The sequence below is a fragment of the Aquarana catesbeiana genome, linkage group LG03 (assembly GCF_042186555.1).
Source record: "Aquarana catesbeiana isolate 2022-GZ linkage group LG03, ASM4218655v1, whole genome shotgun sequence".
Classification (NCBI taxonomy): domain Eukaryota; kingdom Metazoa; phylum Chordata; class Amphibia; order Anura; family Ranidae; genus Aquarana; species Aquarana catesbeiana.
This window is the reverse complement of record NC_133326.1, coordinates 259,948,481-259,975,720: the sequence shown is the minus strand read 5'-3', so window position 1 is coordinate 259,975,720 and position 27,240 is coordinate 259,948,481. Positions and strand designations below refer to the sequence as shown.

At 40.4% G+C, this 27,240-nt stretch overlaps 1 protein-coding gene across 4 annotated transcripts in view; it reads right to left on the bottom strand.

Annotated features, from left to right (window-relative positions):
* Positions 1-1,999: 1,999 nt before the first annotated feature.
* The window catches only part of OSBPL8 (oxysterol binding protein like 8), a 411,605-nt gene continuing 386,364 nt past the window's right edge, over positions 2,000-27,240 (bottom strand). For 2 of the 4 annotated variants that reach the window (XM_073620008.1, XM_073620010.1), the window contains 5 exons: positions 25,964-26,149; positions 20,846-20,999; positions 13,401-13,506; positions 10,622-10,727; positions 2,000-7,816 (listed from right to left, as the gene is read on the bottom strand). In XM_073620008.1, coding sequence (XP_073476109.1) covers positions 7,681-7,816; positions 10,622-10,727; positions 13,401-13,506; positions 20,846-20,999; positions 25,964-26,149 — 688 coding nt within the window. In that variant the 3' untranslated portion in view covers positions 2,000-7,680. The remainder of the gene's footprint in view (positions 7,817-10,621; positions 10,728-13,400; positions 13,507-20,845; positions 21,000-25,963; positions 26,150-27,240) is intronic. The other 2 variants (XM_073620009.1, XM_073620011.1) reach the window with 1 other exon arrangement.

Here is a 27,240-nt window from a genome sequence, read left to right as displayed (position 1 = left end):
AGGGTCTGAATACTTAGGACCATGTGATATTTCAGTTTTTCTTTTTTAATAAATCTGCAAAAACGTCAACTATTCTGTGTTTTTCTGTCAATATGGGGTGCTGTGTGTACATTGATGAGGAAAAAAAATTAACTTAAATGATTTTAGCAAATGGCTGCAATATAACAAAGAGTGAAAATTTAAGGGGGTCTGAATACTTTCCATCCCCACTGTATGCCGTTGTTTAAGAGGATGCCAGAACCTTACCTGCACAGAGTTGTGCTTGGCACACCAATAGCACTCCCCTCTATCTGTTGCTTTTATGGTTCTAAGATGCTTTCAAAAAAGAGCCATGTGCATGGGCACATAGTAGGTTCCGAACCATAGGGTTCACTGAACCATGTAGGCTGCACGGGGGAAGCTGCTCTGGCTGTGAAGAGCTCAAAACAAAGCAGGAGGATCTACAAGTATATGTCCTTAATGGTCATCTATGAGAGCCCTATAGGGAAAATGCATTTTTATTAAATGTTAATAGCTCATAAAAAAGTGCAGCTGTCATAAGTGGAACTGCCATTGCTAAGCACCCCTTTGAAGAAGCTTGTTCTCCTGTTATCATTATGATGATTTAGCATTTTTGCTTTCTGAGTCACTGACCAAGAACAAGTATATACAGTAGATGATGAACTCAGACTTTGCTTCTAGCTCTCATTGCTACGTGTTCTTTCTAGGTTTTTGGCTCAGATATACTGAACAAAACACATTCATGCAACTATAATTTCTTGAAAGAAGACAGCAGTGACAGGTCACTTTTTTTATTCTATTTTTTTATCATGATAGGTATCCTACAATGTATTTTCTGTTAGAGTGGCTCTTTAGCTGTAAAGCTGGACTCAAGGCAAGCAGTTAAAATACATATTTGGATCGGTTTTATTTCTCCAACAAATGTGTGATTTGTGCAGCCAGTCTTCTGAATAAGGCACCCCTGCGAACAGCACAGCCAGAATTTTGCTCTTCCATTTAGCAGCATCATAGCTGGGTTAAGAACACAGCATAAAAAGAATCCCAAACTGCGGATATTAGGGCAGCAAATTCTGGTACTAGTCTAGTTGCATTTAACAAAAATCATGTAATGATTTTTATAGACATGTATCTGCAGTAAATGTGTCATATACCTTGATGAATCTGTAACTAGCTCCTAAGGCTCTCACTCACTCCTGTTTATAGTGTGTAGTTGATGTACAGAGGGGCTCTCCCTGCTTATGCTGGATTACAGTAAATAATGATTAGCAAAACACAGAGCCTACCTTTCATTATGTCCAATGAACACTAAGGGAGGAGAAAGAGGTGGCAATCAAGGTATGAAACTATTATTACACATTCATATTAATGGTTTAGGAGCTTTTTCCATTAAAAGACAGGGGTACAATCTAAAAAAGTAATCATGTTTTGGGGGTCCAGACACCCCTTCATTAGAGCTTTTTTCCAGTGTGAATTACAATTGTAGGTCAAGTTCACTTCTGGTTTGTTCACATTGTTGCCAGTCAAGCCCTGATGAAGGGGGTGCCTGGACCCCCGAAACATGTTGGCTACTTTTTTAGATAGCACCCCTGGCCTTTAATGGATTAAAGTTGTATCTTGACCACTTAGCAGTGGTGTAGCAATTACATTTCAATTATCATTACATAATACTGCACATTACGGCAATATTATGGTCAAGCCACTTCCCCTTAGGAAATATGTCTTTCAGGGAAATAATATGGCAAAGACAAATTAACTGAAAAAGGAACCTATGTGTATGTACAACGGGTCTTCAAAACGTTTCTGCACTTTTATATGGATATAATAGAGTTAAAAAATTGCAGAAACTTTTTGAAGAACCCCTGTAAGTATATACGGCACATCTTCTGTGTATATTTAGGTAAACTTTCAAAATGTGTACAAGAACCAAAAAATAAATGTTTGCATGGACAGTAAAGTACATGAGTGGAACCATAATCAATATATAAAACACATGAGGCTGTTTATGATCACATTTTTATTCTAATTGGAAATACAAAACTACAGACCAGTGATAGTGCTTCAACCTTCAAAAAGCCATTGGGCAAGATGTTAAAGACAAATGAACATATAACATGCTACAAAAGACAAAACTTGTCATTCCCCTAGTCTGTTTCATCCTAGCTCGGTGACGCTTAACAAGTCTCCTGAACAATGACGTGTGTGTAGTTATGCGAAGATACAGTCTTCCTGTTCAGAAGCTCTAGATATAAAATCGGCAATAAGCTTCATTTATATATAAACAGTTTTGTCTTTTATTTTTGTATATTTTTACTTACATTCGTTTTTGTCATTGGTTCTGGCTCTTTAATCAATACATAACACTGGTCTTACTCAGTTTTATATAACAGTCTATAATAAGTTGTTTAAAAATGTAACAGTACAAAAAAAACAAGCATTGATGGTAAAATAACAAGCGTGCATAAAAATACAGAAGTCCAGTTTACAAGGTATTAAGTAGAAGAAAACATTAGTGAATAAACCTTCAGTCAGACCAGGCCCAACCCTGATATTTTTGGAAGGACTACCCAGTGCAAGTGTTGTAGCCATTATGACTAGCCAAGAATTAAGTTTACTTAAGGTTCAGTATTAAAAAGCTGTGAAATGAAAAAAAGTGTGTATATATATATATATATATATATATATATATATATATATATATATATATATATATTCACAATAAAGTCACACTCTTGTGTCCGAGGTGCGTGTTGCTATGGCTATTAAGGATATACATCAAATTTTCATGACTTTCATTGTAAATAAAACCAGTATATAAACTCAAATCCAACCATGTCAAGTCAAAGGCTCCATCTGCCATTGCTGCTTCTCTGCCACTTCTGTGACAGGCCAGCCAGTCAAAAGGAAGCAGATTAAATTGAATGGCTATCCACATTTCACCTCCAATAGGAAATGAATTTAGAATCTGACATATGGAAAGTCCTCTTAGAAGAATATAATCACAGAGACTCTTGCAAATATCTGTATATGGCACAAACCCAACTTCTTTAACACGCTCATTTATCAAAAAGGCACATATAGCTATGTTCAGACAACTGTTGGGCTTTCCGTCTCAGCCAAAAAAGTGCAAGTGTAGGACATAACATGCAAAATGGACAGAAAGTATAACAATACTATGTCCTATTTCCAGTACCAAATGGGTCTACTTTGAAGATACTTGGAACCTAGAACTAAGTCCCATGTCAGATGCGGATTCTATTGCCTATCCCTTCAGTAGCAATAACATTTCAACAGCATTTCAAATAATGACTTCCACATATTGTAACAGAAGTTTAATACCTAATGCTGGTAACAGAATCACCCACCTGACACAGCCCTAAAAAGAAAAAAGCTGTACTACCAAAAACAAGGCATTGGAAGCACCCCCTAGAGCAGCCTTTCCAACCAGGGTTTGGTTCCTCCAGAGGTTTCTAGGGTTTTCTACCTACACTGACCACCAATTTAAGGGGTTGTTAAAAATGTTCTGGTGTTTCTTTTCAGGACTTAATTAATATTTGTTTAAATTCATGGTGTGGAGGTTTAAGTACACCCTAGTTTTAATTTTGTTCATTTATAGTGGTTATGAAGGCTGAAGGTTTTTTACCTTCATGCATTCTATGCATGAAGATAAAAAACCTTCAGTATGCAGCGCCCCCTAATACTTACCCAATGCGCACAAGAGCGGCTGTTCTCCTGGGTCTCTGCCTCCTCATTGGCTGAGACACAGCCACAGGAGCCGATGGCTCCTGCTGCTGTCAATCACAGCCAGTGAGGAGGGGGTGGGACCAAGCCTCGTTCTGTGTGTCTTATTGACAAACACAGCGGGGCTCAGGAGCGGCCATGCGTGAGTGCCCCCATAGCGAGTGGCTTGCTATATATAGGGGCACTCAGTGGGGGACCTGAGAATAGGTGGATCGGAGCTGCTCTGTGCAAAACCATTGCACATAACAGGGATGTATGAAGGGTTTGTTATTTTGAAGAAAACAAATATGTTTTAGTTAACACTTTCAAACTCTCTACAGACTACTGATCATGCTAATCTACAATAAGCTGTAAGTATAATCACTTTTAGTGGGTTCCCTGAGTCCTGAAAACTATTTTAAGAGTTCCTCTGTTGTAAAAAGGTTGAGAAAGGCTGCCCTAGAGGATATAAAAAGAACATATCATCAGGACTAGAACTGGACTTGAAAAGTGCCTGAAGCTGTGCAGTTTAGTAGTAATTCGCTGAGTTCCTGGGTCTACACACAGCATAATATGTTCAGCCCCAGCTAGGTTTCATGTACTTAATGTAACTGCTACAAATAAACTTGGTACATTAGATTCTATCCGTTGCCTATAGTGACAAAATGCAGTTTTTTTTTTATTCCCTGCAGCCTCAAGAGGCTATAAATACAAATGTTTATTATATGAACTGAGACCGTAAAAACACAACATTGCAATATAACAAATATTCTGACTTCTCCTCTATGGCTTATATAAGAAACATCTAAATATGCCGTTTGTGGAACTCCAGAGCGAGGTGGAAACAGCCTTAACAAATAAAAGGTTTAAATATTGCTATTTTTTTTTTCTAGATCGTTTCAAGTAACAAATATACAATTTACATTTATAAAGACAATTTAGGAGTGCACTCTATTTTAAAACAGGTTAAACATTTCACCATTTCATGGTGTTTCTGTACAAGCAGGAATAGAAGATTCCTGTCCACACAATTCAGAATGTGATTAACTTTACAATAATTTTCAAATCGCTAAGTTACTGTGAAGACATGTTTAAATGTGTTTGATGTTTTCATTGCCAGCTACAGAAGAATATGATACATCCCTTTTTTGCAGTGAGGTCCTGGAAAACAGCTCTGATATTTAACTAATTATAAGCGAGAAATGGTAAATAGAAATTAATTATGAAGGTCCTACTGCAGTTCATTAACAGTTAACTATAGATATGCTTGCCCTAAATTTTTTTTTTTTAAATAAGGGTGGGAGTAATATACATAGATTGTCCGTTTCTTATGTATTACCAGGATAAATGTATGTTATATCTTTTGCAGTCATGGTTATGCTAGTACTTGAGATTTGGTAAGAAAACAAGCGACACATGCAGCACTCCAAAAAATGTCCACATGGTGGCAGTATTGACCACTGTAACATAAGGATACTGCATGTGAGGAATGTTCTGTCTGCTTTGGCAGAAGGAGCTGCATTCATGTTCCTTGGTTTCCTCTTCCACTTCCATTTGGCAAAAACAACTAAAGCTGCATTTGGATTATTTCTCTATAAGCATTTTTCGCATAGCTTGCAAACAAACTTGATGCACAACATAGTAATACACTATGGCATAACAACATGGTGCAAAAGGTGCAGCCACCAAAAGCAAACAATCCAATTTCAACATATTTTTAGCAGACCAATAATGAATATCTATTAATTGCTATCTGTTTCTTTGGTCTGCCCATTGTTCTCTACCTTATTAGATAAAGGCCTCTTTTCAACATATGTTTACCAGACCAATAATGAATAATTACTGATTGCTTGCTATCTGTTTTTTGCAGTCAACCCATAGTTCTCTACCTTATTAAATAAAGACCTGTTTATTATATTACTGTGTTTAATACAGTTAAAAATGGTAGCAAGCTTTAAATAATGGACAAGTCCAGGATAGGTGCCTCTGTTTCTTGGTGCCCTTAACATTATCACCTGGATAATACAACTTTAAAAGGGTCAATCCACCCGAAAGTGTTAATTCCAGAATAGGTGGATCCTGGTAAGTTGGGTCACCTGTTGGCTTTTTCTGTCTCTTGGAGTCTGCTGTGGTGAAACATGTCGATCATAGTTCCACAGGCTCCTGCTTCCCCCCCAACTTTGAGATTTGGGTATTCCCAACTAACCTGAAGTGTTTACACACCTACATTTGCTTAATGTGTACACAATTAATTAAAATCTCAAGATCTTTCATGAAGGCAGCATCAATTGCACAGGACCTGGGAATGTAAGCAGAGAACTGACCAGTAGATGCTCCAAAAGATTTAACAAGCCATTAGGTGGTTAGTCTTCCCAGCAACTACTAAACAAATCAGGCAGCCCATTTAGAAAGGAATAAACTTGTTAATTAAATGTGATACACTAGTTTTGGGTGGCTGCTGGTGGTTGGATCACCCATATAATAGAACAAATAGGCTCTCTCCCACCTTTACAGGGAGTCAATCTGGTCATTGACTTCTCTTTTTTAAAACTTATTCTACATTACGAATAATGCAAGACAGATACGGCCCAATCTTAGCCATTGCAGGCAGCAGAGCAGGGAACTCCAACTAGGAGATTTCTTTGTTCGAGTCTCAGAGATATGATCATTGACCTAGCTAGTCCAAAACAGAAGGACCTGGCCTGGAGCTTCTCCAAGATGCTCCTAAATAAGTTAGTAATACCGTATAAATGTTACTGCTACCTAAATTCAGCAAATATAGAGAAGTGTCTAGTAAAGCCGGCCATAGACGATGCAAATCTTGGCCAGTTCAGGAGGAATCGGACGAAATTCAATCTATGTATGGGCAAGCTGAATATATTCAAGTTGATCGACCCATGGTTACAGGAAAGAAATTTGCTCCATCTATGGCCAGCTTAAGTAAACACTACCTGGTGCCATCCTGACTATGAACAAAGCCTTTTTGTCACATACAAAGTTGTAGTAAACAAAAGAGTATACATATACTGAATGAAAAACAAAGCCGGTCCATACTTGAAACCATTAAAGCCTTCATATATCTCACAAGCAGAGTACATCGTCTGGAATAAGCAAATTGCTATAAATAAAGCAAATACTAATTTGAGAACATATTCTGTAACTAGCAATATGCTCATTTTACAAGTAGTAGAAATGCTTTGGTCCTACAATAGGCAGTCAGTAAGAGAAAAAGGATTATAAAAGTCTGGACAGCAGATGATAGCACTGCATTGTTAGAATGAGAACAAAGCAACTTCTTCAGTCCTCTCCTGTCTTACTGTTGAATTGTAGTTCACTGAGATATTTTGTAAAAACTGAATTTTTTTGGAATTCTTCTGGTGCCAGCTTTCCTCTACAGTTATGACTACAAGTGAATAGATAATAAGGAATATATTTGGTCAAAGTTTGCTACCTACCCTATGTATGAACTGACTAGACCTTTATTTTACATAGTTCAACGTTAATTACAACCTATTTGAGCGTTATGAATAACATCTGAATCCTTACAAACTGAAAAAAAAAAAAAAAAGATACAGTCACTTACATACATATAAAAAGTATATATACATCTGTAACTACAGCATTACTTTCTCTTGAAAGAACAGTATGATGTGTAAAGCACAACATATTGCAACATTTAATACATAGCAACAGCTAGGTAGATGGTGCTGGCACTTTCAACGCTTGAGCTACTGGCAGCTTGGAAAGACGGTGGTAATGATGCATCAATGTCTTCAAAGGACCACAGTTTCTGACATGAGCACAACATTTCTGCCAAAGTCCAAATCATTTGACCTCTATGACAGGATGAAAAGCACGACAGTGGCTTGTAGACCTCATGAAAACGCCAGTGAGGGTAAGCGTGGTCTCGATTTAACAGTGACAGTCTCAGATGCCACATATTTCCACGTGAGACATTCTTTTTTACTTGAACAGATAGTTAATGGCAATCTGCAGCAAAATCAGGAAGATGATAATACAATAGTCTCTTTGCTGAAGAAAATTGCTATCTGTGTTTGAGGCATTTGTAGACAAGCGACTACGCAGAGCAACAATGTTCCTATTAAGAAAAGAAAGAGAAATGTAACCATAACATAGAGCACTTCGCAATTCTTGGAAATGTATGCAATAGACTATACATTTTAAATAGCATCGTTAATGAAGGAAAAATGCCAACATAAGCAGATAAAAATAATAGATGGAAACACATTAAAGTATAACTAAAGGAAAAATTTTTTGGATAGAGTGGAGAGTGATTAGAACCCCTGTCAGTTTATTGTTGTCCTTGTTATGCCTAGTACACCCGATCAGAAAATCGGACAAAAAATACAAACGATCGTACAATAATCTGATTGTTAGTACACAGAGCCGATCACAGCAGTTCATGGGAGATTATCTGAAAGGACAAGCACAGATATTTTTCTCCTACGATACCAGATCATACAATTTTCGTTTAATCAGTACAATATTCATCCGGAAAAAATCAGAAGAACGAGACCACACATGCTCGGAAATGAAAGAATACAATATATTACATCACATCACTAACGAAATTGTATTCTGTCATACAAGAATTTTTGTAACCTCTTAATTTTCGATATGAGACTAGCAGGCAAAAAAAACGGACAATCATTTGCCGATATTCTCAATGTGTGTCTGAGGCTTTTTAGGAAGATTCACCCTATCTGTCCAATTTACATTTATCACTGAAAGTAAAAGAAAATCCCATATTGTGAGCTTTTGCCAGAACAACAGAGGGAAAATCTTTCAATAGGGATCCTAGTTCTGGTGACCCTGAATATCACCAGGAATTCCCACACTTTGGAGGGATTACCGCCCACTTCCTGTTTTGGCTAGGGGACAGGAAGTGCAGAATATTCACAATGGGACACAGGTGGCCAACAAGGGGTCTTAACCCTCTCTTACTCTGGCCAAAAATGTTTTGCCTTTATTTCTACTTTAATATCTGTTTCTCCAACGTGAAAACTGAAATATCACACTTCTTCTGAAAATACTGCAGAAAAGCAACTGTCTCCAACCACCAACTTATTAATGACACGTGACCCTTAGCAGTGTTCTGTGTGGCTTCCAAGTACCTTCTGTGTAAGTGCTTAATAGATTTCTGTATGAGCCATAATGAACTAATCTGAAGAAAACCATGGAATAAATGGGTTGGATTAGACTGAAGAAAAATAAAGAAAAAAGGGTATATAACCATATACCAGGAATGTGGGACTTTGTGTGAAGCATATGACAGCCAAAAGAGTAATAGGGTGAATTGAAGGAATTTTATTACACATTGCATAGCAAAGGTAAATTAACATATATAGGTAGTAAGACTGTTGAACACAGTTCAAGGTATATATGCTGGTAGCAATCAAAATATGCATGAATCACATTAAATTGGTAAAAGAATGTTAACAGCATGGTAAAAAATATTTGTATAGAAGCATTTAAAATTCCCAGGTTCACCACAGAATAAAGGTGTGTACTATTGATAAAAAAGAATATAACCTGCAGGACCTATGGCCTCATTGGCCTGAAAGAGTACAGAACACATCATGACTTGAAGTATTAATGACATTCGTGGAGACACGGCACATCAAGAGCTCTACGCGTTTCGTGGCTGAAGCCACTCATCAGGAGCAGGCACGTGTGATATCTATAGATTAGGAAAAAATTGAAAAATGAAAAACAAGAAGAATTGCCTTTTCATTTTTCGATTTTTTCCTAATCTATAGATATCACACGTGCCTGCTCCTGATGAGTGGCTTCAGCCACGAAACGCGTAGAGCTCTTGATGTGCCGTGTCTCCACGAATGTCATTAATACTTCAAGTCATGATGTGTTCTGTACTCTTTCAGGCCAATGAGGCCATAGGTCCTGCAGGTTATATTCTTTTTTATCAATAGTACACACCTTTATTCTGTGGTGAACCTGGGAATTTTAAATGCTTCTATACAAATATTTTTTACCATGCTGTTAACATTCTTTTACCAATTTAATGTGATTCATGCATATTTTGATTGCTACCAGCATATATACCTTGAACTGTGTTCAACAGTCTTACTACCTATATATGTTAATTTACCTTTGCTATTTTTGATTATGTATGTACTATGCAATGTGTAATAAAATTCCTTCAATTCACCCTATTACTCTTTTGGCTGTCATATGCTTCACACAAAGTCCCACATTCCTGGTATATGGTTATATACCCTTTTTTCTTTAAATATAGATGGGATGGATGTGTATGTCCTTACCAGGTCATGACATCATATAAAGTCCCTAGGGATGGAAATACTTGATCTTACCAGATCATGGCTTCCTAAAAGTCCCTAATTCCCCCCCCCCCTTTTTTCCCCAATTGCCTTGAAGAAAAATAAAGTTATTTCCCAAAATGTCTTACAGGCCTGTGCATATTCATATGGTGGGATTCACAGTCACCTTAAGAACCCATTCACACTAATGCTTTGCGGTGCCATTTATTTGTAATACTATCTCCGCTCTCTACATCTAAGGGAGTTGCAGAGAATTGCAAAGCACTAGTGCGCCTCATGATGCATTTCGCGACACAAAAAAAATGGTGTAATTTGCTAACTGTTGTGGTACCTTGGCAGCCCATTCAAATACAACTTGAGTTCATGCACACCAACAGACTGGAAAGATGTGAATGGACTCTGAATAGTTCAATACTTCACAAGCTGATAAAGGCTGAGATGGCCTGCTCTAAAATTAAGCACACATTTAGATGATTTCTACATCCTGGAAAAATCAAAGATCAGCAGTGTACTACAGCTAGTTACAAAAAAAATGAATAAAAATTGCAAATGTTGAAAGACACATTCTTAAGAAGGCAACTTACCGGTTGATTTCCTCTTGAGTTTTCCTTATAGAGTCTATGGCACTTAGAAGTTCTCCATGGTCTGCTCCCTTTTTCCTGCTTCGACTGCTGTGTGTTAGTAGATGTGCTGGAAAAGTATTAGGGAACAAACACATTACTAAACCAAATATCAAATTTTTTTCAAACAGAAATAATAATGATAATTTACATATAACAGTTCCGCTATCTACGGTATTGTACATGGACACTCATAGAACATTTGACGGCTATGATGCAGAGCTTACTGTTGTAGCTCCTAAGGTTCATGGAACCATACAGCTGCTGTATAGACAGTAAGATGGAAAGTTCACTCTATATGAGACCCAGGACCGGCGCTAGCATAAGGCAGCCTAAGCATCCGGGAGAGAGCACCAAAGCCAGGGGCTCAGTCCCATTAAGATGCTTATTCTAGCATCGGCAGCCGGCCCTGCTCGCACCTGTACCCAGCACACAGACAAGCGGTGCACCACAGCTCCAGCCGGGCGCTTTTAATGTCACCCGCTCGAGTCCCGGCTCTGCCCCCTGCATTCCTCCTCCTTTGCCATATGCAGGGCAGAGAGCCCTTGGATAGAAGACACCGTCCCCCTCTCCCTTCCACCGTCGAGGCTGGATCCATTAAAAAAAAAAAAAAATCCTGCCTCCCAACCTGGGCGGTAGTAGAGAGAGGATCACGAACGCCTCCAGTTCAGCATCACACAGACTATCACCGCTGAACTGGAGGGCGTGTGAGATAAAGGGAGCCTGGGGAGGAGCCTGGAGCCGAGGAGACAAGGGGGAGGAGCCTAGAGCAGAGGCAACAAGGGGGAGAAACCTGGAGCCGAGGAGACCAGGGGGAGGGGCCAATGCCAGCAGAGGGCCCAGGGGGATTGCAAGTGGCGCTGGTACCAGCACAGATGAAGATTTCTCTGCCCTATCTGTTTGGAAGGTAGGGCAAGCAAGCTGCTTCTAGGTTGATGGATTCAGAGTCTAGCTGGCTGTCTATATTATTGTATCAGCCCTGCCCTTGTGCCAGGCCCGCAGCCTCTGACCGTTCTGTGCGCCAGGCCCTGCAGCCTTTGACCGTTCTGTGCGCCAGGCCCGCAGCCTCTGACCGTTCTGTGCGCCAGGCCCGCAGCCTCTGACCGTTCTGTGCGCCAGGCCCGCAGCCTCTGACCGTTCTGTGCGCCAGGCCCGCAGCCTCTGACCGTTCTGTGCGCCAGGCCCGAAGCCTCTGACCGTTCTGTGCGCCAGGCCCGCAGCCTCTGACCGTTCTGTGCGCCAGGCCCGCAGCCTCTGACCGTTCTGTGGGCCAGGACCGCAGCCTCTGACCGTTCTGTGGGCCAGGACCGCAGCCTCTGACCGTTCTGTGGGCCAGGACCGCAGCCTCTGACCGTTCTGTGGGCCAGGCCCGCAGCCTCTGACCGTTCTGTGGGCCAGGCCCGCAGCCTCTGACCGTTCTGTGCGCCAGGCCCGCAGCCTCTGACCGTTCTGTGGGCCAGGACCGCAGCCTCTGACCGTTCTGTGGGCCAGGACCGCAGCCTCTGACCGTTCTGTGGGCCAGGCCCGCAGCCTCTGACCGTTCTGTGGGCCAGGCCCGCAGCCTCTGACCGTTCTGTGGGCCAGGCCCGCAGCCTCTGACCGTTCTGTGGGCCAGGCCCGCAGCCTCTGACCGTTCTGTGGGCCAGGCCCGCAGCCTCTGACCCACCTGTGTGGGCATGAGAAGGGTTGGTGGGTGGGGGCACCAAAATGCACCTTCACCTAAGTAGACAAAAATCCTTGCACCGGCCCTGATGAGATCCAAGAATGCTTCTCCACAGGTAATGTACCATGCCTAATAAACTGATGCAAGGGGCCAAGACAAGTCCTTTGTATATATTAAAAAGAGAATGACATACAGGTGCCTTGCTGTTTGACATCATTCTAGTAAAAGGAAGAACATTGCTGCAAGCTCTTATATGTGTTATTGCCCTGCCCTCACATTTACTCTTTTGTGCCCAAAAGGCACACACTTTTGCTGTGCTGTTTAGCCATGTCTTATTTATACCCATCAGGGTCACCAAATTCTGGATTGCATTTACCTCATACAGTACCTCCTATGCCCAAAACAGACATACATTTTTGAATTTTAAGTGACAAAGGTCACTGGAGGTAGAATAACAGCCTCCTAATGCCTTTCACTTCATGTATTTAGATACTATTTAATAATAGGAAGCAGATTCAGTCCAAAACATCTGTATGGAACCAATATAACCCATAGATACCATCTTTACAGCTATGATTTCTTATTAGACATCAATCAGGCTGCCTATTGCTCCCTATTTGAACCAGAAAGAAAAAGATTGCATTGTGGTGCACAATGAACAGACACTATTATAGAACTGAGTAAGGAAAACAGATCTTCTGCAATTAGATTTATACACTCAGGCAAACACATGCACCTTGACACCTGTGAAAACAGGCAGAATAAACAAGCAGTCAGTAGCCACAAGAACAAATGGCTAGGTAGGTCTGTACTATACAAGATGCATGACAGCTCAGCAGTGCAATTTAGCCAACATAACCCATAGAAGTGACTGCAACACAAACATCAAGGGGCAGTTGTTGTTAGGATGTGTCTGATGTCTGTGTACACGAGACCTTATATGTATGGATGTACAATTGATAGTTAATTTTGTTTTTGAAAGTTTTCTGTTTGTAGGAATATAAACATGTAAGTAATTTATATTATTAGATACTTTGTATAGTTTTTGTTGTGGAAATTATTTTGTGCAATAATTCTTACCTTCGCTCCCTGAGGAATCCTGGTTATCTAGTTCTGGGGAGGAACAGCCACTTTCTCCTTTCTTCTGCTGCCCACTTGACTTGTGTTTAAGCTTTGGAACACACACCTGCATGACAAGTAATGCTACATGTCATGTATGCAGTATAAACATGTATGTGTAATAGTACAAATCACAGCTGATTCACAAGAACCAGAAAAATAAGCATAAAACTAACAATTTAGCTGCTATTGACAATAACTGCTTCTCAGTTTTTATGAATTATGCCCATTGTAATGACATCGGAAGTAGAAGCTTTGTGGCTATGATATGGTAATGTTATTACCACAGTCAAACAGTGCATCATTATAATGCACCCTTCACTTTCCGAAATGTTATTAGTCTTCATCAGAGCACAATAAGGATATAATAGAACTCAGGTCTAAACCTAGCCTCGTTACAATATATACATACACACACACACACACACACACACTCACACAAATTTATTTTTTGCAGTAGAGCAAACTAGATTCAATATGGCCAATTTGCAATTGTATTTCAACTTCTGAAGCTATTGTGTGAATAACTTGATCTGTTAAACCAGCCAAATAATTAGTTTGCCACGTCTACTCTGCTTTAAAATGTTTGTAAACCCAAAATCTTTTTCAGTGTGTTTAGCATCATGCCTCACTGTATACATTTTTCTTCTTAAGCAAATAGTTTTTTGTGAATCTGTTGCAAAGATTCTTACCTGGAGCATCTGCTAGTACCAGTGCTTCCTGTTTCAGGCTGAAAAATCAAGTCACTGCCTTGCAATTAGCAGCAGCGTGGTCAGCCAGCCATTTGTGCACTTCAATTGACTGTTGTCAGACGGGTAACCTAATGGCCAACTAAAAAAAAAAGAGTGCACATGGCAGGCTGAAATGCTGTTATTAATTTCAACGCTGTGGCTTAGGGTTGTCAGACTGCAACATTAAACAATGTGTTTGTAATTTAAAAAAGCAAATGCATAGCTATTCACCCAGCGAATCTGCTGGTACATTTGTTCCCTGCAAACGGGGCAACATCGATTATTTTCAGGCTATTTTATCTACAGGTTGAATGTTATTCATTCATTAAATAGTGGTCCAAAAAATACTGCATTATGGCCACTGGATGGAGCCAACGGTCATAGGGAATAAATCATTTAATAAAAGCCTGATAACATTTGATTTTGCCCCCAGTTTTACAGGACAAATGGACATGCAATTTCACAGGAAGAATAGCTCTGCAATTTTTTATAAATACATTCCTAGGTGTTAGTGGTAGGATCTCCATGTAAAAAACAATTCAACAGATTAGCAAAAAACAATATTAAAGCAGTATTAAACCTAAAACCAAAAATGTAATATATTACAGCTTACCAATCATTAGATGTGTCGGCTGCATTAGTTTTATTTCTTTAAACGTTTTTCCAGTAACACACCTCCTGTATTAGCATGCTCCAACTCTGGATAAAGAAGCACAGGGGCACCTCTGGACCGCAACACTGTCAGTCTAGGGGGGTTAGTAATGTACCAGCAGATTTAAATACTCAAAGTGAAGCCAAGCTCCAGCTAACACTTTATAAGCAGTTACAGCAGTTTTTTCCTTTTGTGATAAACATTTTACATAAATAAATGTAATTGATCATTGTAAGCCCCCCTGCCAGTGGTAAATGGTTTGTCTAACCCCTGTGACAGATACATCTGCAAGAGAGCTTTTCAAAAACAGACTTACTGGCCAGATCTCCAGATGAAAATAAAAGAAAGCAAGCCTAAAAATGAAAACGAATGCAACCATTACATCTAAGAATCGGTAAGCTGCAATACAATAAATGTTTGCTTTTGGGCTTAATACCGCTTTAACAAAACAGTTTACTATGATGCATGATGTGAAATGTAATTAAACAAGAAAAAAAGTTTTTTTTTTTTTTTTTATTGTACCAAGACTATAATACATGGTTAGTTTGGATACAAACAGTGCTTAGTAAATTTCTCCTTGTAAGACGAGCTTTATTTAAAAGTCAACTTATTCAATAATGAATAGTAGTTAGCTTTTCCGTAGGTGTTTTTTTCTACAGGTGAAATGCGGGGGGTTAGCCACTACTGAATAAGAGAACCTTGCATTTTTTTTGCAAGGTCCGCTTTAAACATTTTGTGACATCAGTCTTAAGAATAAGTCCACTGAGAACACAGGATGTGCTTTACAACTCACACTTTCAACAATATCTTTGCGTAATTATCCCACCCTGTATAAATACAGTACTGTATGTTATTGGTTTTGCATTATGTTTTGACTACTTTGATATTCAGTACAAGTAGTACTACACTACTGCACTTTAGTACTTTTAAAAGTAAACCGAAATGAAATATAACTAGCTTCAGAGAAAGTATTCTTATACTATGTATAACGTTAGCAAGACCCCCACTTGTATTACAAAAGTGATTACTATGACCGTGTCGTAATGTTGAAAGAGAAACAAAGCAAAAGTATAAAAATATGTTTGTACTTCCTGTAAAAATCATTTCTTGAAGTTTAATGAGGGGCAGGAGTTCAAGGACTGTTGGGTTATACTGCTGCCTTCAAGAGGATTGGACATTGGCAAACAAAAAAACAGTGTCCAGCCCAGTATAATCCCTCCTACTTTCAGATGTGTCCCACAATTAACTCCAAGAAATGTATTTTATGGTAAGTACAATAATTCCATATTCTCTCTTGTTCACTGAAGGAATACTAAGACTGTTGGGACATCCAAAAGCAGTTCAACTGAGCTGTGAGCAGCAGCAACAAAACTCCATAAGGCCCACAAAAAACAAACTGGGACTGCCTATGATGGCTCAAAGAGCCACCCGAAGGACCCTATGCCTGAAGATGGCATCAGATGAGGCCTGAACATTCACCTGGTGAAACTCTGAGCACTTGTGAACAGAACACCAGGTGGCAGCCTTGCAAATCTGGGAGACAGTTTCTCGATGCCTGAAACCACAAGAAGCACTCCTAGATCTACTGGATTGTGACAGGGAATGAAAGGGGGGGGGGCAGATTCATAAGACCGTAAGTGTGGTTAATGGTCTGCTTGAGCCACATAGAAATGGTGTACCATTAGAAGGTTCATCCGGGATTTAAAAAATGGGATCAGTCTTCCTGAAAGACACAGTGGCTGAGAGACAGACTCGCACAGCCTGAACTACGTTTAGAAAATGTAGGAAAATTTCCTTTTGTCAGACTGGAGCTGGACAAAGGGACAGAAGAATGATGCCCTGGTTGAGGTAAAAGTTTGAAACTAACACAGGCAAGAAGGAAGTCCTGCGCCTTAACACGACTTTGTCTCTTAGCAAAACCAGCAAGGGATTCTTCCAGGATAAAGGAATAAATTCAGACACTCACGTTGCAGAGGAGATAGCTAAGTACATGAATACCATCTTGTGGATGAAATTAGGAGAGGAGAGGAATGTCTTCAATAGGTTCAAATTGTGGTTTCTGTAGCACAGAGAGAACCAAATTCAGATTCCATGCAGTAACAAAAGAATAAGAAGAGAAGTTAAATGGGAAACTCCCTATAATAAAAGGCCTGTAAAAACCTGGGCTTCAACAGTCATGTGCTTAAAGCCAGTGACTGTGAAGAAAGATGGTCCTCGAGACAAAAGATTGATATAGAATATGCCCACAAAATGTCCACCAGGAGTCTTACTAGGTCAGTGTATCTATCACACATCTTTATTATGACTAAGGCCTATGTAGGAGGCGAAATGCATCAATTTTTGGGAATTGATTACTTTTTATGGTTTGATGGATTAAATAAAGATATACATTTTTAATGCCAAGATGTCCTGGTGCCGGATGTTTACTCTCTTCAGTGTACCACATCTGACTGGGCAAGTACAGAGCGATGTGGATCATGCTGATTCGCTACACTCCTGTGAAGGAGAAAAAGAAGAAGGGGAGGAAAGGCATAGATCATGGTAAATTGATCCCATGAAGCTTCCACAGCTTTCACTAGAGGATCTCTGTACCTGCACATAGCCTGTCCAATTTTGTTGTTGAACCTAGAGGCCAGGTCCACACCTGGCATCCCTCACCAGTGACAGAAATCTTGGAACACCTTTGGCTGTAGGGAACACCATCCTAGGTCAGGATACTGTCAGAAGTCTGCCTGCCAATTCTTTAATGCCTTGGTTGTACACAGCTGTAAGGGCTGGAATGTGAAGTTCTGGCCAGCACATGATGCAGTCTACTTTTGTTACCACTGTAAAACCTGGTTCTTCTCTGATGGTTGATGTACACCATTGTGTTGACTGAATCCGGAATGGATGACACTCCAGCAGGATGGCCAAGCACTGCATAGACAGCCAAACTGATTCAAGCTCCGGCATGTTGATTGTTAAACAAGACTTATCTAAAGACCAAGTCCCCTGCATCACCAAGATGTCCAGGAATAATTTCCAACCTGAGAAACTGACATAAGCCATAAAGATCTTTCAAAAGATGGGAAGAAATTACTTCCGCTTAAATATTTCTGGCGTTGCAAGTTGCCTTGATTACCTTTTATGGCGGAGAGCTTCACCATCTGTGTACTGAATTTATGCTACTGTTCATTACTATCTATTTTCATTTTGTATGACAAACTGACAAAACAGTTAGTCGACATGTGACTTACAGCATTGTACCTAAACCCGATATGTACGCTGTTTACTATTCTTCATTTTCTCAATAAAAACATTGTGAAAGAAAGGACTTCCCCAATTCCAGAGCCATCAAGCCAGGGACAAACTGGTCCCTGGTGCCAAGCGAATCATTCTGTCCAGGGACTTGATTGACTTGTCTAATGATATCAGAATGCTGCATTGTAGAGATCAGGAGGTGGACAAATGGAGCTGTCTCGAACGAGACTACCATCAGGCCCAAGACTCTCATGCAAAAGTGGAGAGCCAGGCAACTCCTGGACTGAAGATCTTGAATTTGAGGTAAAAAATTCTGAAGTTTCTCCTATGGGGGGAAAGACCCTAGCCTGAGCTGTATGGTTCGAAGAAAACAAGGCATTCTGTGATTGGACAAGGGGAGAGGGGAGGATAAATAAAATGATTGCTCTCAAAGCCACAGCCAGCTAAAGAACAGCAAGACTGTATTATCTGGCATGAACAACAGTATGACTTTCACACTACACAGAAACAATCTAGTAACTTTTTTTCCCCAACAGATATGACCAAATGCTCTATGCCTTGAGCTGTGCTTTACTTGAGACTGGGGCTTAGCAGATCATTTCTTGCTAGGAAATTAATTTCATAAAAAAGTTGCCCCCCAAAAGGGTACAGGGCTGATAATAGTTTGAGTGGACCAAACCGCTTGTCAGGGGATTCCAGTCTCTTAATTAATTGCAATATCAAGGTCTTTGTGGTCCTAGTTCTAAAAGACCTTAGAACTAAAACAGAATTTTAGGGGCTACAGGCTGGTCCTCTAGTTTTAGAGTTGTGCACACTGTGCATTGATAAGATCTGAAACATCTGAAACAGACCACAAAGACCTTTTACTTGGAAGTAATAGCAGGAGACTGTGGGGTTGATTTACAAAAACTGAAGAGTGCAAAATCTGGGGCAGCTCTGCATAAGATTCCAGGTTTTTTTTTTTGTCAAAGCTTAATTGAACAATTTGAAGTTAGAAGCAGATTGCTACCATGCACAGCTGCACTAGATTTTGCACTCTTAGTAAATCGGCCCCTGTGATTCTTGTACTTAAAAGCCATCAAGGCCACCAGTTAGGCAGATGCTGACTCTGTGGGGGATAGCACGAGAACACATTTCTGGCCTCTTAAGGTCAGAGCAGTAAATAACTGGGTGATTTGGGCCATAAAGTCCCACATAACTGTAGTGGAATCCTCAGAGGAACCGGACAAAACCGATGAATCAAAAAGGAGTTAGAGGACAGAATTAACAGTAGAAAAAGGCAACATGCTGTGACTGTTGGCAGTAGGACAACTAAAGGCCCAGGGTACAAGGCAAGGCCTCAAGCATTCATGTAACCAAAACAGCTGGTAGCAGATAAGGTTCAATCGGCCAGAGGTGACCAAAGTTACAGCAGGTGGGCAGCAGGAACTGAATGAGGATCAGAGTTCCATGTGGTTATTTACATGCAGGAACAGTAGCAGCAGGTGCTTTCTCATATCTGCATGACAGAAGAGAGTGCATGTGTGCCACACTTCACCCTACAGATGATGTCCATGCTCAGTCCCACAGCCTTAACACCCTCCATTGTGGAAACTGATAGAAAGCACAGCAACCAATGTAAATGAATTAGCTCCTTGAACACAGCCCAACCAGCTTACTCATGGAGGGAGTCTTCAGAGACAGGGTAAGTACTCAGACAACTTGTTAGAACAGTTTAGAAAGCACTTCATGCAGAACCACAATGTCTAGTCCAACAGGGTCTGAATTCAGCAAAGCCAAGCTGAGGACAGTTGCATCGGATTCTTCCAATCAAAGAGCCCATTTCTAACAGTGATGTAGAGAAGAGTCTTAATTGAATGAAACATTTTAAAGAATAGGAAAAAAAGGTGCTAGTAAAAGTAGAACAGTCTTATACACAGCACAGCTGAAAAAAAAAAATACTCATCCTCCTAGGACACTAGCAAAAAAAACTGAGGCATGCTGGTAATGGGAGGGGTTATCCGAAGCTTGCTTAGTTTTTTGTTTGCTACTGTACAATCCTTCTGCAAGACGCATTATAACCCAAGGGTTAGAAACATCCCAAGTGCCTCAATGGACGAGAAAGAAATACTGTTTATGTTAAGATTTATACGTAAATTTTGTAAGACTAATAACATAGTTCAAACAAATCAAACAAATGTAGGTGCATCAACAGTCTCAAAATTTGGACATCTTTTCACTTGGTCACCATACACTAGTTTTCTAATGGTTTGCTATCATACTGATAAAATATGGGTTTTTACTGGTGTCTATGGGTTACAAATCGTGTTCTGTTTGCTCTCTATTCAAAGTCCTAGATTGTCGTAAGAAAATAAGAAAGATGTGAGTATGTCTTTAACTGTTGCTGGATGTCCATATAAGAAATGGAAGTGCAATAAATAGAATTGACAAGAGTATTCATACAACTTAGAATATTAGTAGAAGACAGATTTGTAGTAGTAGTCGTCATAACATGGCAAATTGCTTGAAGCATAAGTAGATGTAACTGTAATGCAACAAACTTTTTCTATAATCAGTAAGGACACTTGCAATAGTACAGATACACTGTCCCCAGCACTTTGGTTTGAAAGGGATTTACAGTACTTTATGGTACACTTTAATCAATAAAGCAGACACTTACATGATGAGATTTCTGAGCTTTACAGCTAAGTGTTAGTAAGTTTAAGCTGATATCATACACATGCTTCCTTGATCTTGATAGGACACAGACGAGAGAAAAGCCATTGGGCTTTCTCCAGACCTACCTGATAATTGCATTTCTCCCGCTTTGCCCCTTGGTTACTGAGACTAATTACACTGCCCGAACGTACCATTGGAGTCCTATGCCTGACTTTTGTCTGGATAGCACCATCGCTTTCAAACTGAACCAGATCATTTAGCGGGTCCCATGGTCGAGTACTGCAACACAAAAAACAAAATTAGTAACAATGTTTAGTATGCCAACTTACTAAACCACAAATATTCCTCATTTTAAATAGGTTACAGAATAACTATTTACTCTTACCAGTGAAGTACGCACTCTGCATGGGAATTCATAGAAACTGCACTGCTTAAGAAAGAAGCAGAACCTGACTGTGAAAACTTTTAAGAAGAGGCTGCTCATTGCCAAGCGCACTGCACAGCAAAGAACAGTGGAGCAAGGGCAAATAAATGTGTGCCTTGTTAGGGGTGCTGAGCGAAAGCATGGTGCAGTCTTTTGCTGGTGTCTTAGGTGTACGGATGTCTTTTCTTTAGCTCTGTTGTGTAAAAGACTAAGCTATTTTCACTAGCACCATTTTTCTTATTCTTTTCTTATTCTTTGAAGAGCATTACCCTTGCACAGTGGTGTAGTGGTTAACACTTTCGCCTAGCAGTAAGAAAGGTCGCTGGTTCGAATCCCAACCACGACACTACCTTGCATGTTCTCCCTGTGCCTGCATGGGTTTCCTCTGGGTACTCCGGTTTCCTCCCACACTCCAAAGACATGCTGATAGGTTAATTGGATCCTGTCTAAATTGTCCCTAGTATGTATGAATGTGAGTTAGAGACCTTAGATTGTGAGCTCCTTGAGGGTAGGGACTGATGTGAATGTACAATGTATATGTAAAGCGCTGCGTAAATTGACGGCGCTATATAAGTACCTGAAATAAATAAATAAATCCCATTTTCTCTCTCACTCATTGAAGGACACAGGAGTTCAGAGACTGTTAGGACATCCAAAAGCAGTCCAACTGAGGGAACAGCAACAAAACACTGGCTCAAAAAATAAAAAACAAAACAAAGTATGCCTACCATGTGTGATGGTCAGCAATTGGGAAGGGAGAGGGGGAGTTTAGGAGTGTCAGTCCACTTAAAAAAAAACAAAACAACAAGCACTGGTAAGAAGCTGCAGGCTGATCTTCAAGCTTCAAAATGGTGTGCAATTTAACAATGAGGGCAACAAACAGTCTCTACGTTTTGGAGTGATGGCAGAAGACCAATTCCTTTTGGTGTAGGTTTTCTACAAACCACTTACGGTCCAGGCCAATTCTGACATTTCTCCCATTTAAGTAAAAATCTGCTATTTTTACTAGAAAAATGCTTAGAACCCTTAAACATTCTATATTTTCTAAAAGTAACGGCCCTGGAGAATAAAATGGTGGCAGTTACAGTTTTTTGTGTCACACAATATTTGTGCAGCTCCAGCCATGATTCTGGTATCACCACTTCCATCCAAAGACATATACAGTGGGGACGGAAAGTATTCAGATCCCCTTAAATTTTTCACTCTTTGCTATATTGCAGCCATTTGCTAAAATCATTTAAGCTCATTTTTTTCCTCATTAATGTACACACAGCACCCCATATTGACAGAAAAACACAGAATTGTTGAAATTTTTGCAGATTTATTAAAAAAGAAAAACTGAAATATCACATGGTCCTAAGTATTCAAACCCATTGCTCAGTATTTAGTAAAAGCACCCTTTTGATCTAATACAGCCATTAATCTTTTTGGGGACATTTTTGCAGATTTATTAAAAAAGAAAAACTGAAATATCACATGGTCCTAAGTATTCAGACCCTTTGCTGTGACACTCATATATTTAACTCAGGTGCTGTCCATTTCTTCTGATCATCCCTGAGATGGTTCTACACCTTCATTTGAGTCCAGCTGTGTTTGATTATACTGATTGGACTTGATTAGGAAAGCCACACACCTGTCTATATAAGACCTTACAGCTCACAGTGCATGTCAGAGCAATGAGAATCACGAGGTCAAAGGAACTGCCTGAAGAGCTCAGAGACAGAATTGTGGCAAGGCACAGATCTGGACAATGTTACAAAAAAATTTCTGCTGAACTTAAGGTTCCCAAGAGTACAGTGGCCTCCATAATCCTTAAATGGAAGACGTTTGGGACGACCAGAACCCTTTCTAGAGCTGGCCGTCCGGCCAAACTGAGCTATCGGGTTAAAAGAGCCTTGGTGAGAGAGGTAAAGAAGAACCCAAAGATCACTGTGGCTGAGCTCCAGAGATGCAGTCGGGAGATGGGAGAAAGTTGTAGAAAGTCAACCATCACGGCAGCCCTCCACCAGTTGGGCTTTATGGCAGAGTGGCCCAACGGAAGCCTCTCCTCAGTGCAAGACACATGAAAGCCCACATGGAGTTTGCTAAAAAAAAAACACCTGAAGGACTCCAAGATGGTGAGAAATAAGATTCTTTGGTCTGATGAGACCAAGATAGAACTTTTTGGCCTTAATTCTAAGCGTGGAGAAAACCAGGCACTGCTCATCACCTGTCCAATACAGTCCCAACAATGAAGCATGGTGGTGGCAGCATCATGCTGTGGGGGTGTTTTTCAGCTGCAGGGACAGGACGACTGGTTGCAATCGAGGGAAAGATGAATGCGGCCAAGTACAGTGATATCCTGGATGAAAACCTTCTCCAGAGTGCTTAGGACCTCAGACTGGGCCGAAGGTTTACCTTCCAACAAGACAATGACCCTAAGCACACAGCTAAAATAACGAAGGGGTGGCTTCACAACAACTCAGTGACTGTACTTGAATGGCCCAGCCAGAGCCCTCACTTAAACCCAATTGAGCATCTCTGGAGAGACCTAAAAATGGCTGTCCATCAGCATTTACCATCCAACCTGACAGAACTGGAGAGGATCTGCAAGGAGGAATGGCAGAAGATCCCTAAATCCAGGTGTGAAAAACTTGTTGCATCTTTCCCAAAAAGACTCATGGCTGTATTAGATCAAAAGGGTGCTTCTACTAAATACTAAGCAAAGGGTCTGAATACTTCGGACCATGTGATATTTCAGTTTTTTTTTTTTTTAATAAATCTGCAAAAGTGTCAATAATTCTGTGTTTTTCTGTCAATATGGGGTGCTGTGTGTACATTAATGAGGAAAAAAAATGAACATAAATGATTTTAGCAAATGGCTGCAATATAACAAAGAGTGAAAAATGTAAGGGGGTCTGAATACTTTCTGTCCCCACTGTATGTCCAGTGGATGGGAAGCAGTTAGAGAGTTTCTAAACCCTCTTTTTCTAAATAACAAACATGTCATATTTACCTCCCCTGTGCAGTTGGTCTTGCACAGAGTGGCCCCGATCTTCCTCTTCCGGGGTCCATCAGCGGCGCTCGTGGCTCCTCCTCTTCTCGAGTGCCCCGTTGGAGAAGTGCTCTCCTTCGGGACACCCGTACGGGCGTGCTCCGTCTATTGACACAGACAGCAGGACTCGGCCCCGCCCCTGCATCATTGGATTTGATTGACAGCAGCGGGAGCCAATGGCTACGCTGCTATCAATCTATCCAATCAGGACACAGGACATCGTCTAGAGCTGGTGTGCTCATCCCCGGGGCGAGAAAGCACAGGTTCAGGTAAGTGAAACGGGTGGTCTGGGGGGCTGCTGCATGACAGAAAGTTTTTCAACTTAATGCATGGGATGGGTTTAAGGGCCTAAGAGAGTGTTAGAGAGTGAGTCTTGGTGGATGAAGGCGGATGGTGGATAAGGATTTTGCACGGTAGATCATGGATATAGCCGCTGAGATCAGAATAAGCAATCAAATGTACTAATTATCCCATAAAATCCTGCATAACTGCAGAGAAATGTTCCCAAGATAGAGCCAAGGAGGTTCCGAAGTCCAACAGAGCTATGAAAGACTCCAGGGATGGCAGAGACTCTAGTAGAAGGTAAAAATGTCAGGCACCCCGCAGAAGGTACACAACAGACAGCACCAGAACTGTTAGTGGAGCACGTGCTAGGGCCTCCGGATACAGCGGGACTGTCTCCCTTGTGCCAGGCATTTTGCTAAGCAAGGCAAATGCAACTTAGCTCAAGGTATAAGGCTAAGCCTTAGATGCTCTCAAACCCAGCTGCTGGGCAGCAGAGGTAGGGTCATGTGGCTGAAGGTGACTAGACTACTGTAGGTGGGTAGAAGAGACAAACCAAGGAGTATTCCATGTCCCACTAGCTTCTAATGCTTAGCCAACTTGACTTACAGTACTTTAGATACAGTCTAAAGGGCACTTCACAGCTGACATAACCAGTACACTCTAGTCTGAAATGCACTGCAATGCCCAGTGCCTGAGTGTCACATTCTAGGCTAGCCCTGCAAAATGTGGTCCAGCAGGGTTGGGGTACAGCACTCCAAAGTCAAACTGAGGAAAAGCCAACTATGACAGCTGCATGGGGACCAGCTTGAGCAGTGGTGTAGCAGGATCCTTGAAAGAAGGAACAATGTTGAAAAAAAATAGGTTAGACTTTTTTCTGCAGCCCAGAGAAAAGTTGTTTGTTCTCCTAGGACACCTGCAAAAAAGTGAGGCACGCTGGGAGTAGGAAGGGGTTATATGGTGTTCGGTCATAATTTGTTTGTCAGTGTCCAAACCTGTTGGTGAAGTTTAACTTGACTGTCTGAATTCCTGTGTCCCTGAATGAAAACAAAAATTCTTCTGGTACTTTACTGCGTCCCTTACCCCGGATACATGTATTTGGGGAACAAACATTCAGTGTGATGGGGTCTTCAGTATTTCTGTCTCTTAGGTATAACACACAGACTTTAGTTTCAGTTTTAATCTGTGTTAAGGCCTTCAAAATCAAAATCAAAAAAAAATTTGCAAATGGGCCATGCAGAAGATGTCTACATTAGCAGGCACTACATAAGATTCTAGCTGGCAGTGTTACCTTTTGAAATCAATGAGTTACCCAAATAACCCAGCTGAATTATCTGCCAATGTCAGGTAGCTGAAAAGCACTTGCAGTGTGGGAACAAAGACAAATATACACTGCTTACAGGAAGGATTTTACTGCTTTTTTAATCTTTAAACTAAAAGTATAAAATTTCATCTATTAAAGAATCATATTTTCAAATACTATGAGAAAGTATTCAGACTCACTCAGCAAATTTGTAATGCCACTCTCCAGTGATTGGATCTTGTTCAAAGAGATGGCACAACCACTCTTCACCTTTGGCTTTTCTCTCTTTGGCAGCTTTTCTCTGAGCTTCTTCTAAGACGAACTTCTCCTGAGTGGCTTCTGTTTGATCCTTGTTATTGATTGCCTTTGTAACTTGCTGCCAGAGTCTGCAATTTGAGAACTGCAACAGTTATTTGCCAGCAAGCTATTTATACATTTATAAAGCCTGGAGAATGACTAGGTTTTCTTTTTTTTATTTTTATATTTGCCTGCTGAGCAGTGTTTAAATAGAAATGCTGTAATGACAGACTTTTTGGGTACTTATTTCCACTAAGAATATGGATGATAAGCCATTACTTTTCCCTTCTATAACTTTCATACCTTCGAAAGGAGGTTGCGTTTTGTTTAACCACTTATACCCCCTTCCTGCCCAGGCCAGTTTTCAGCTTTCAGTGTAGTCGCACTTTGAGTGAAAATTGCGCGGTCATGCAACACTGTACCGATATGAAATTTTTTCAGTTCAGTTGAGAGCACAAGTAACAGACAGTTATCGTTCATGGTATGCCCTAAAAGTAACTGTTTTGGGAAGCAGTTAAAAAGATGGTTTCAGTTCAGCTTTAAGTTCCGAAAAATGTGCTAAAAAGAGAAGTGAAGTGATTCTTCTGTAACCTTATAATCATAAATCAATCTTATATAAGAGTTTCAATGTGCTGCTATAGCAACGACATTCACCAAGCCTGTCACAGGGATATTGATCATGATGAATAGGCCACAATGTTTTAGTCTTTTGACTTACATTTTACGTTAAGCGGGAGGCTGTGCACTGCACCTTTCACTAGATTTTACAGTGTATTTACAGCCTGGTGGTTGCGGGTTAGTGCATTGGCCTTTTGGTTGCTAGGGTCCTGGTTCCGTTTTCAGGCATAGATTGGAAGCATTCTACCAATGTCTGTGTGTCGCTCCAAAATACAGTGGTAGGTGTACTGTTTTCTAGGGTGTGAAAGTGTGTGCTCAAGTATGTGAACGACAATTTATCTTGGTCATAGATTGACAAGAATGGCTCTTTGTACTCTATACACCACTGTGTAATATACTACACACATACAAAAAAAAAAAAAAAGTAACAAATGCTATAATCTGATAAGAGCTACTTAACTGAAGATTGTTCATGGGTAATAAAAGAAAAGCCAACATATACATTTTAAAGTGGAAAATTTCATAAAAGACAAAATGCAGCTATAGGAATTTGAAGAAATGT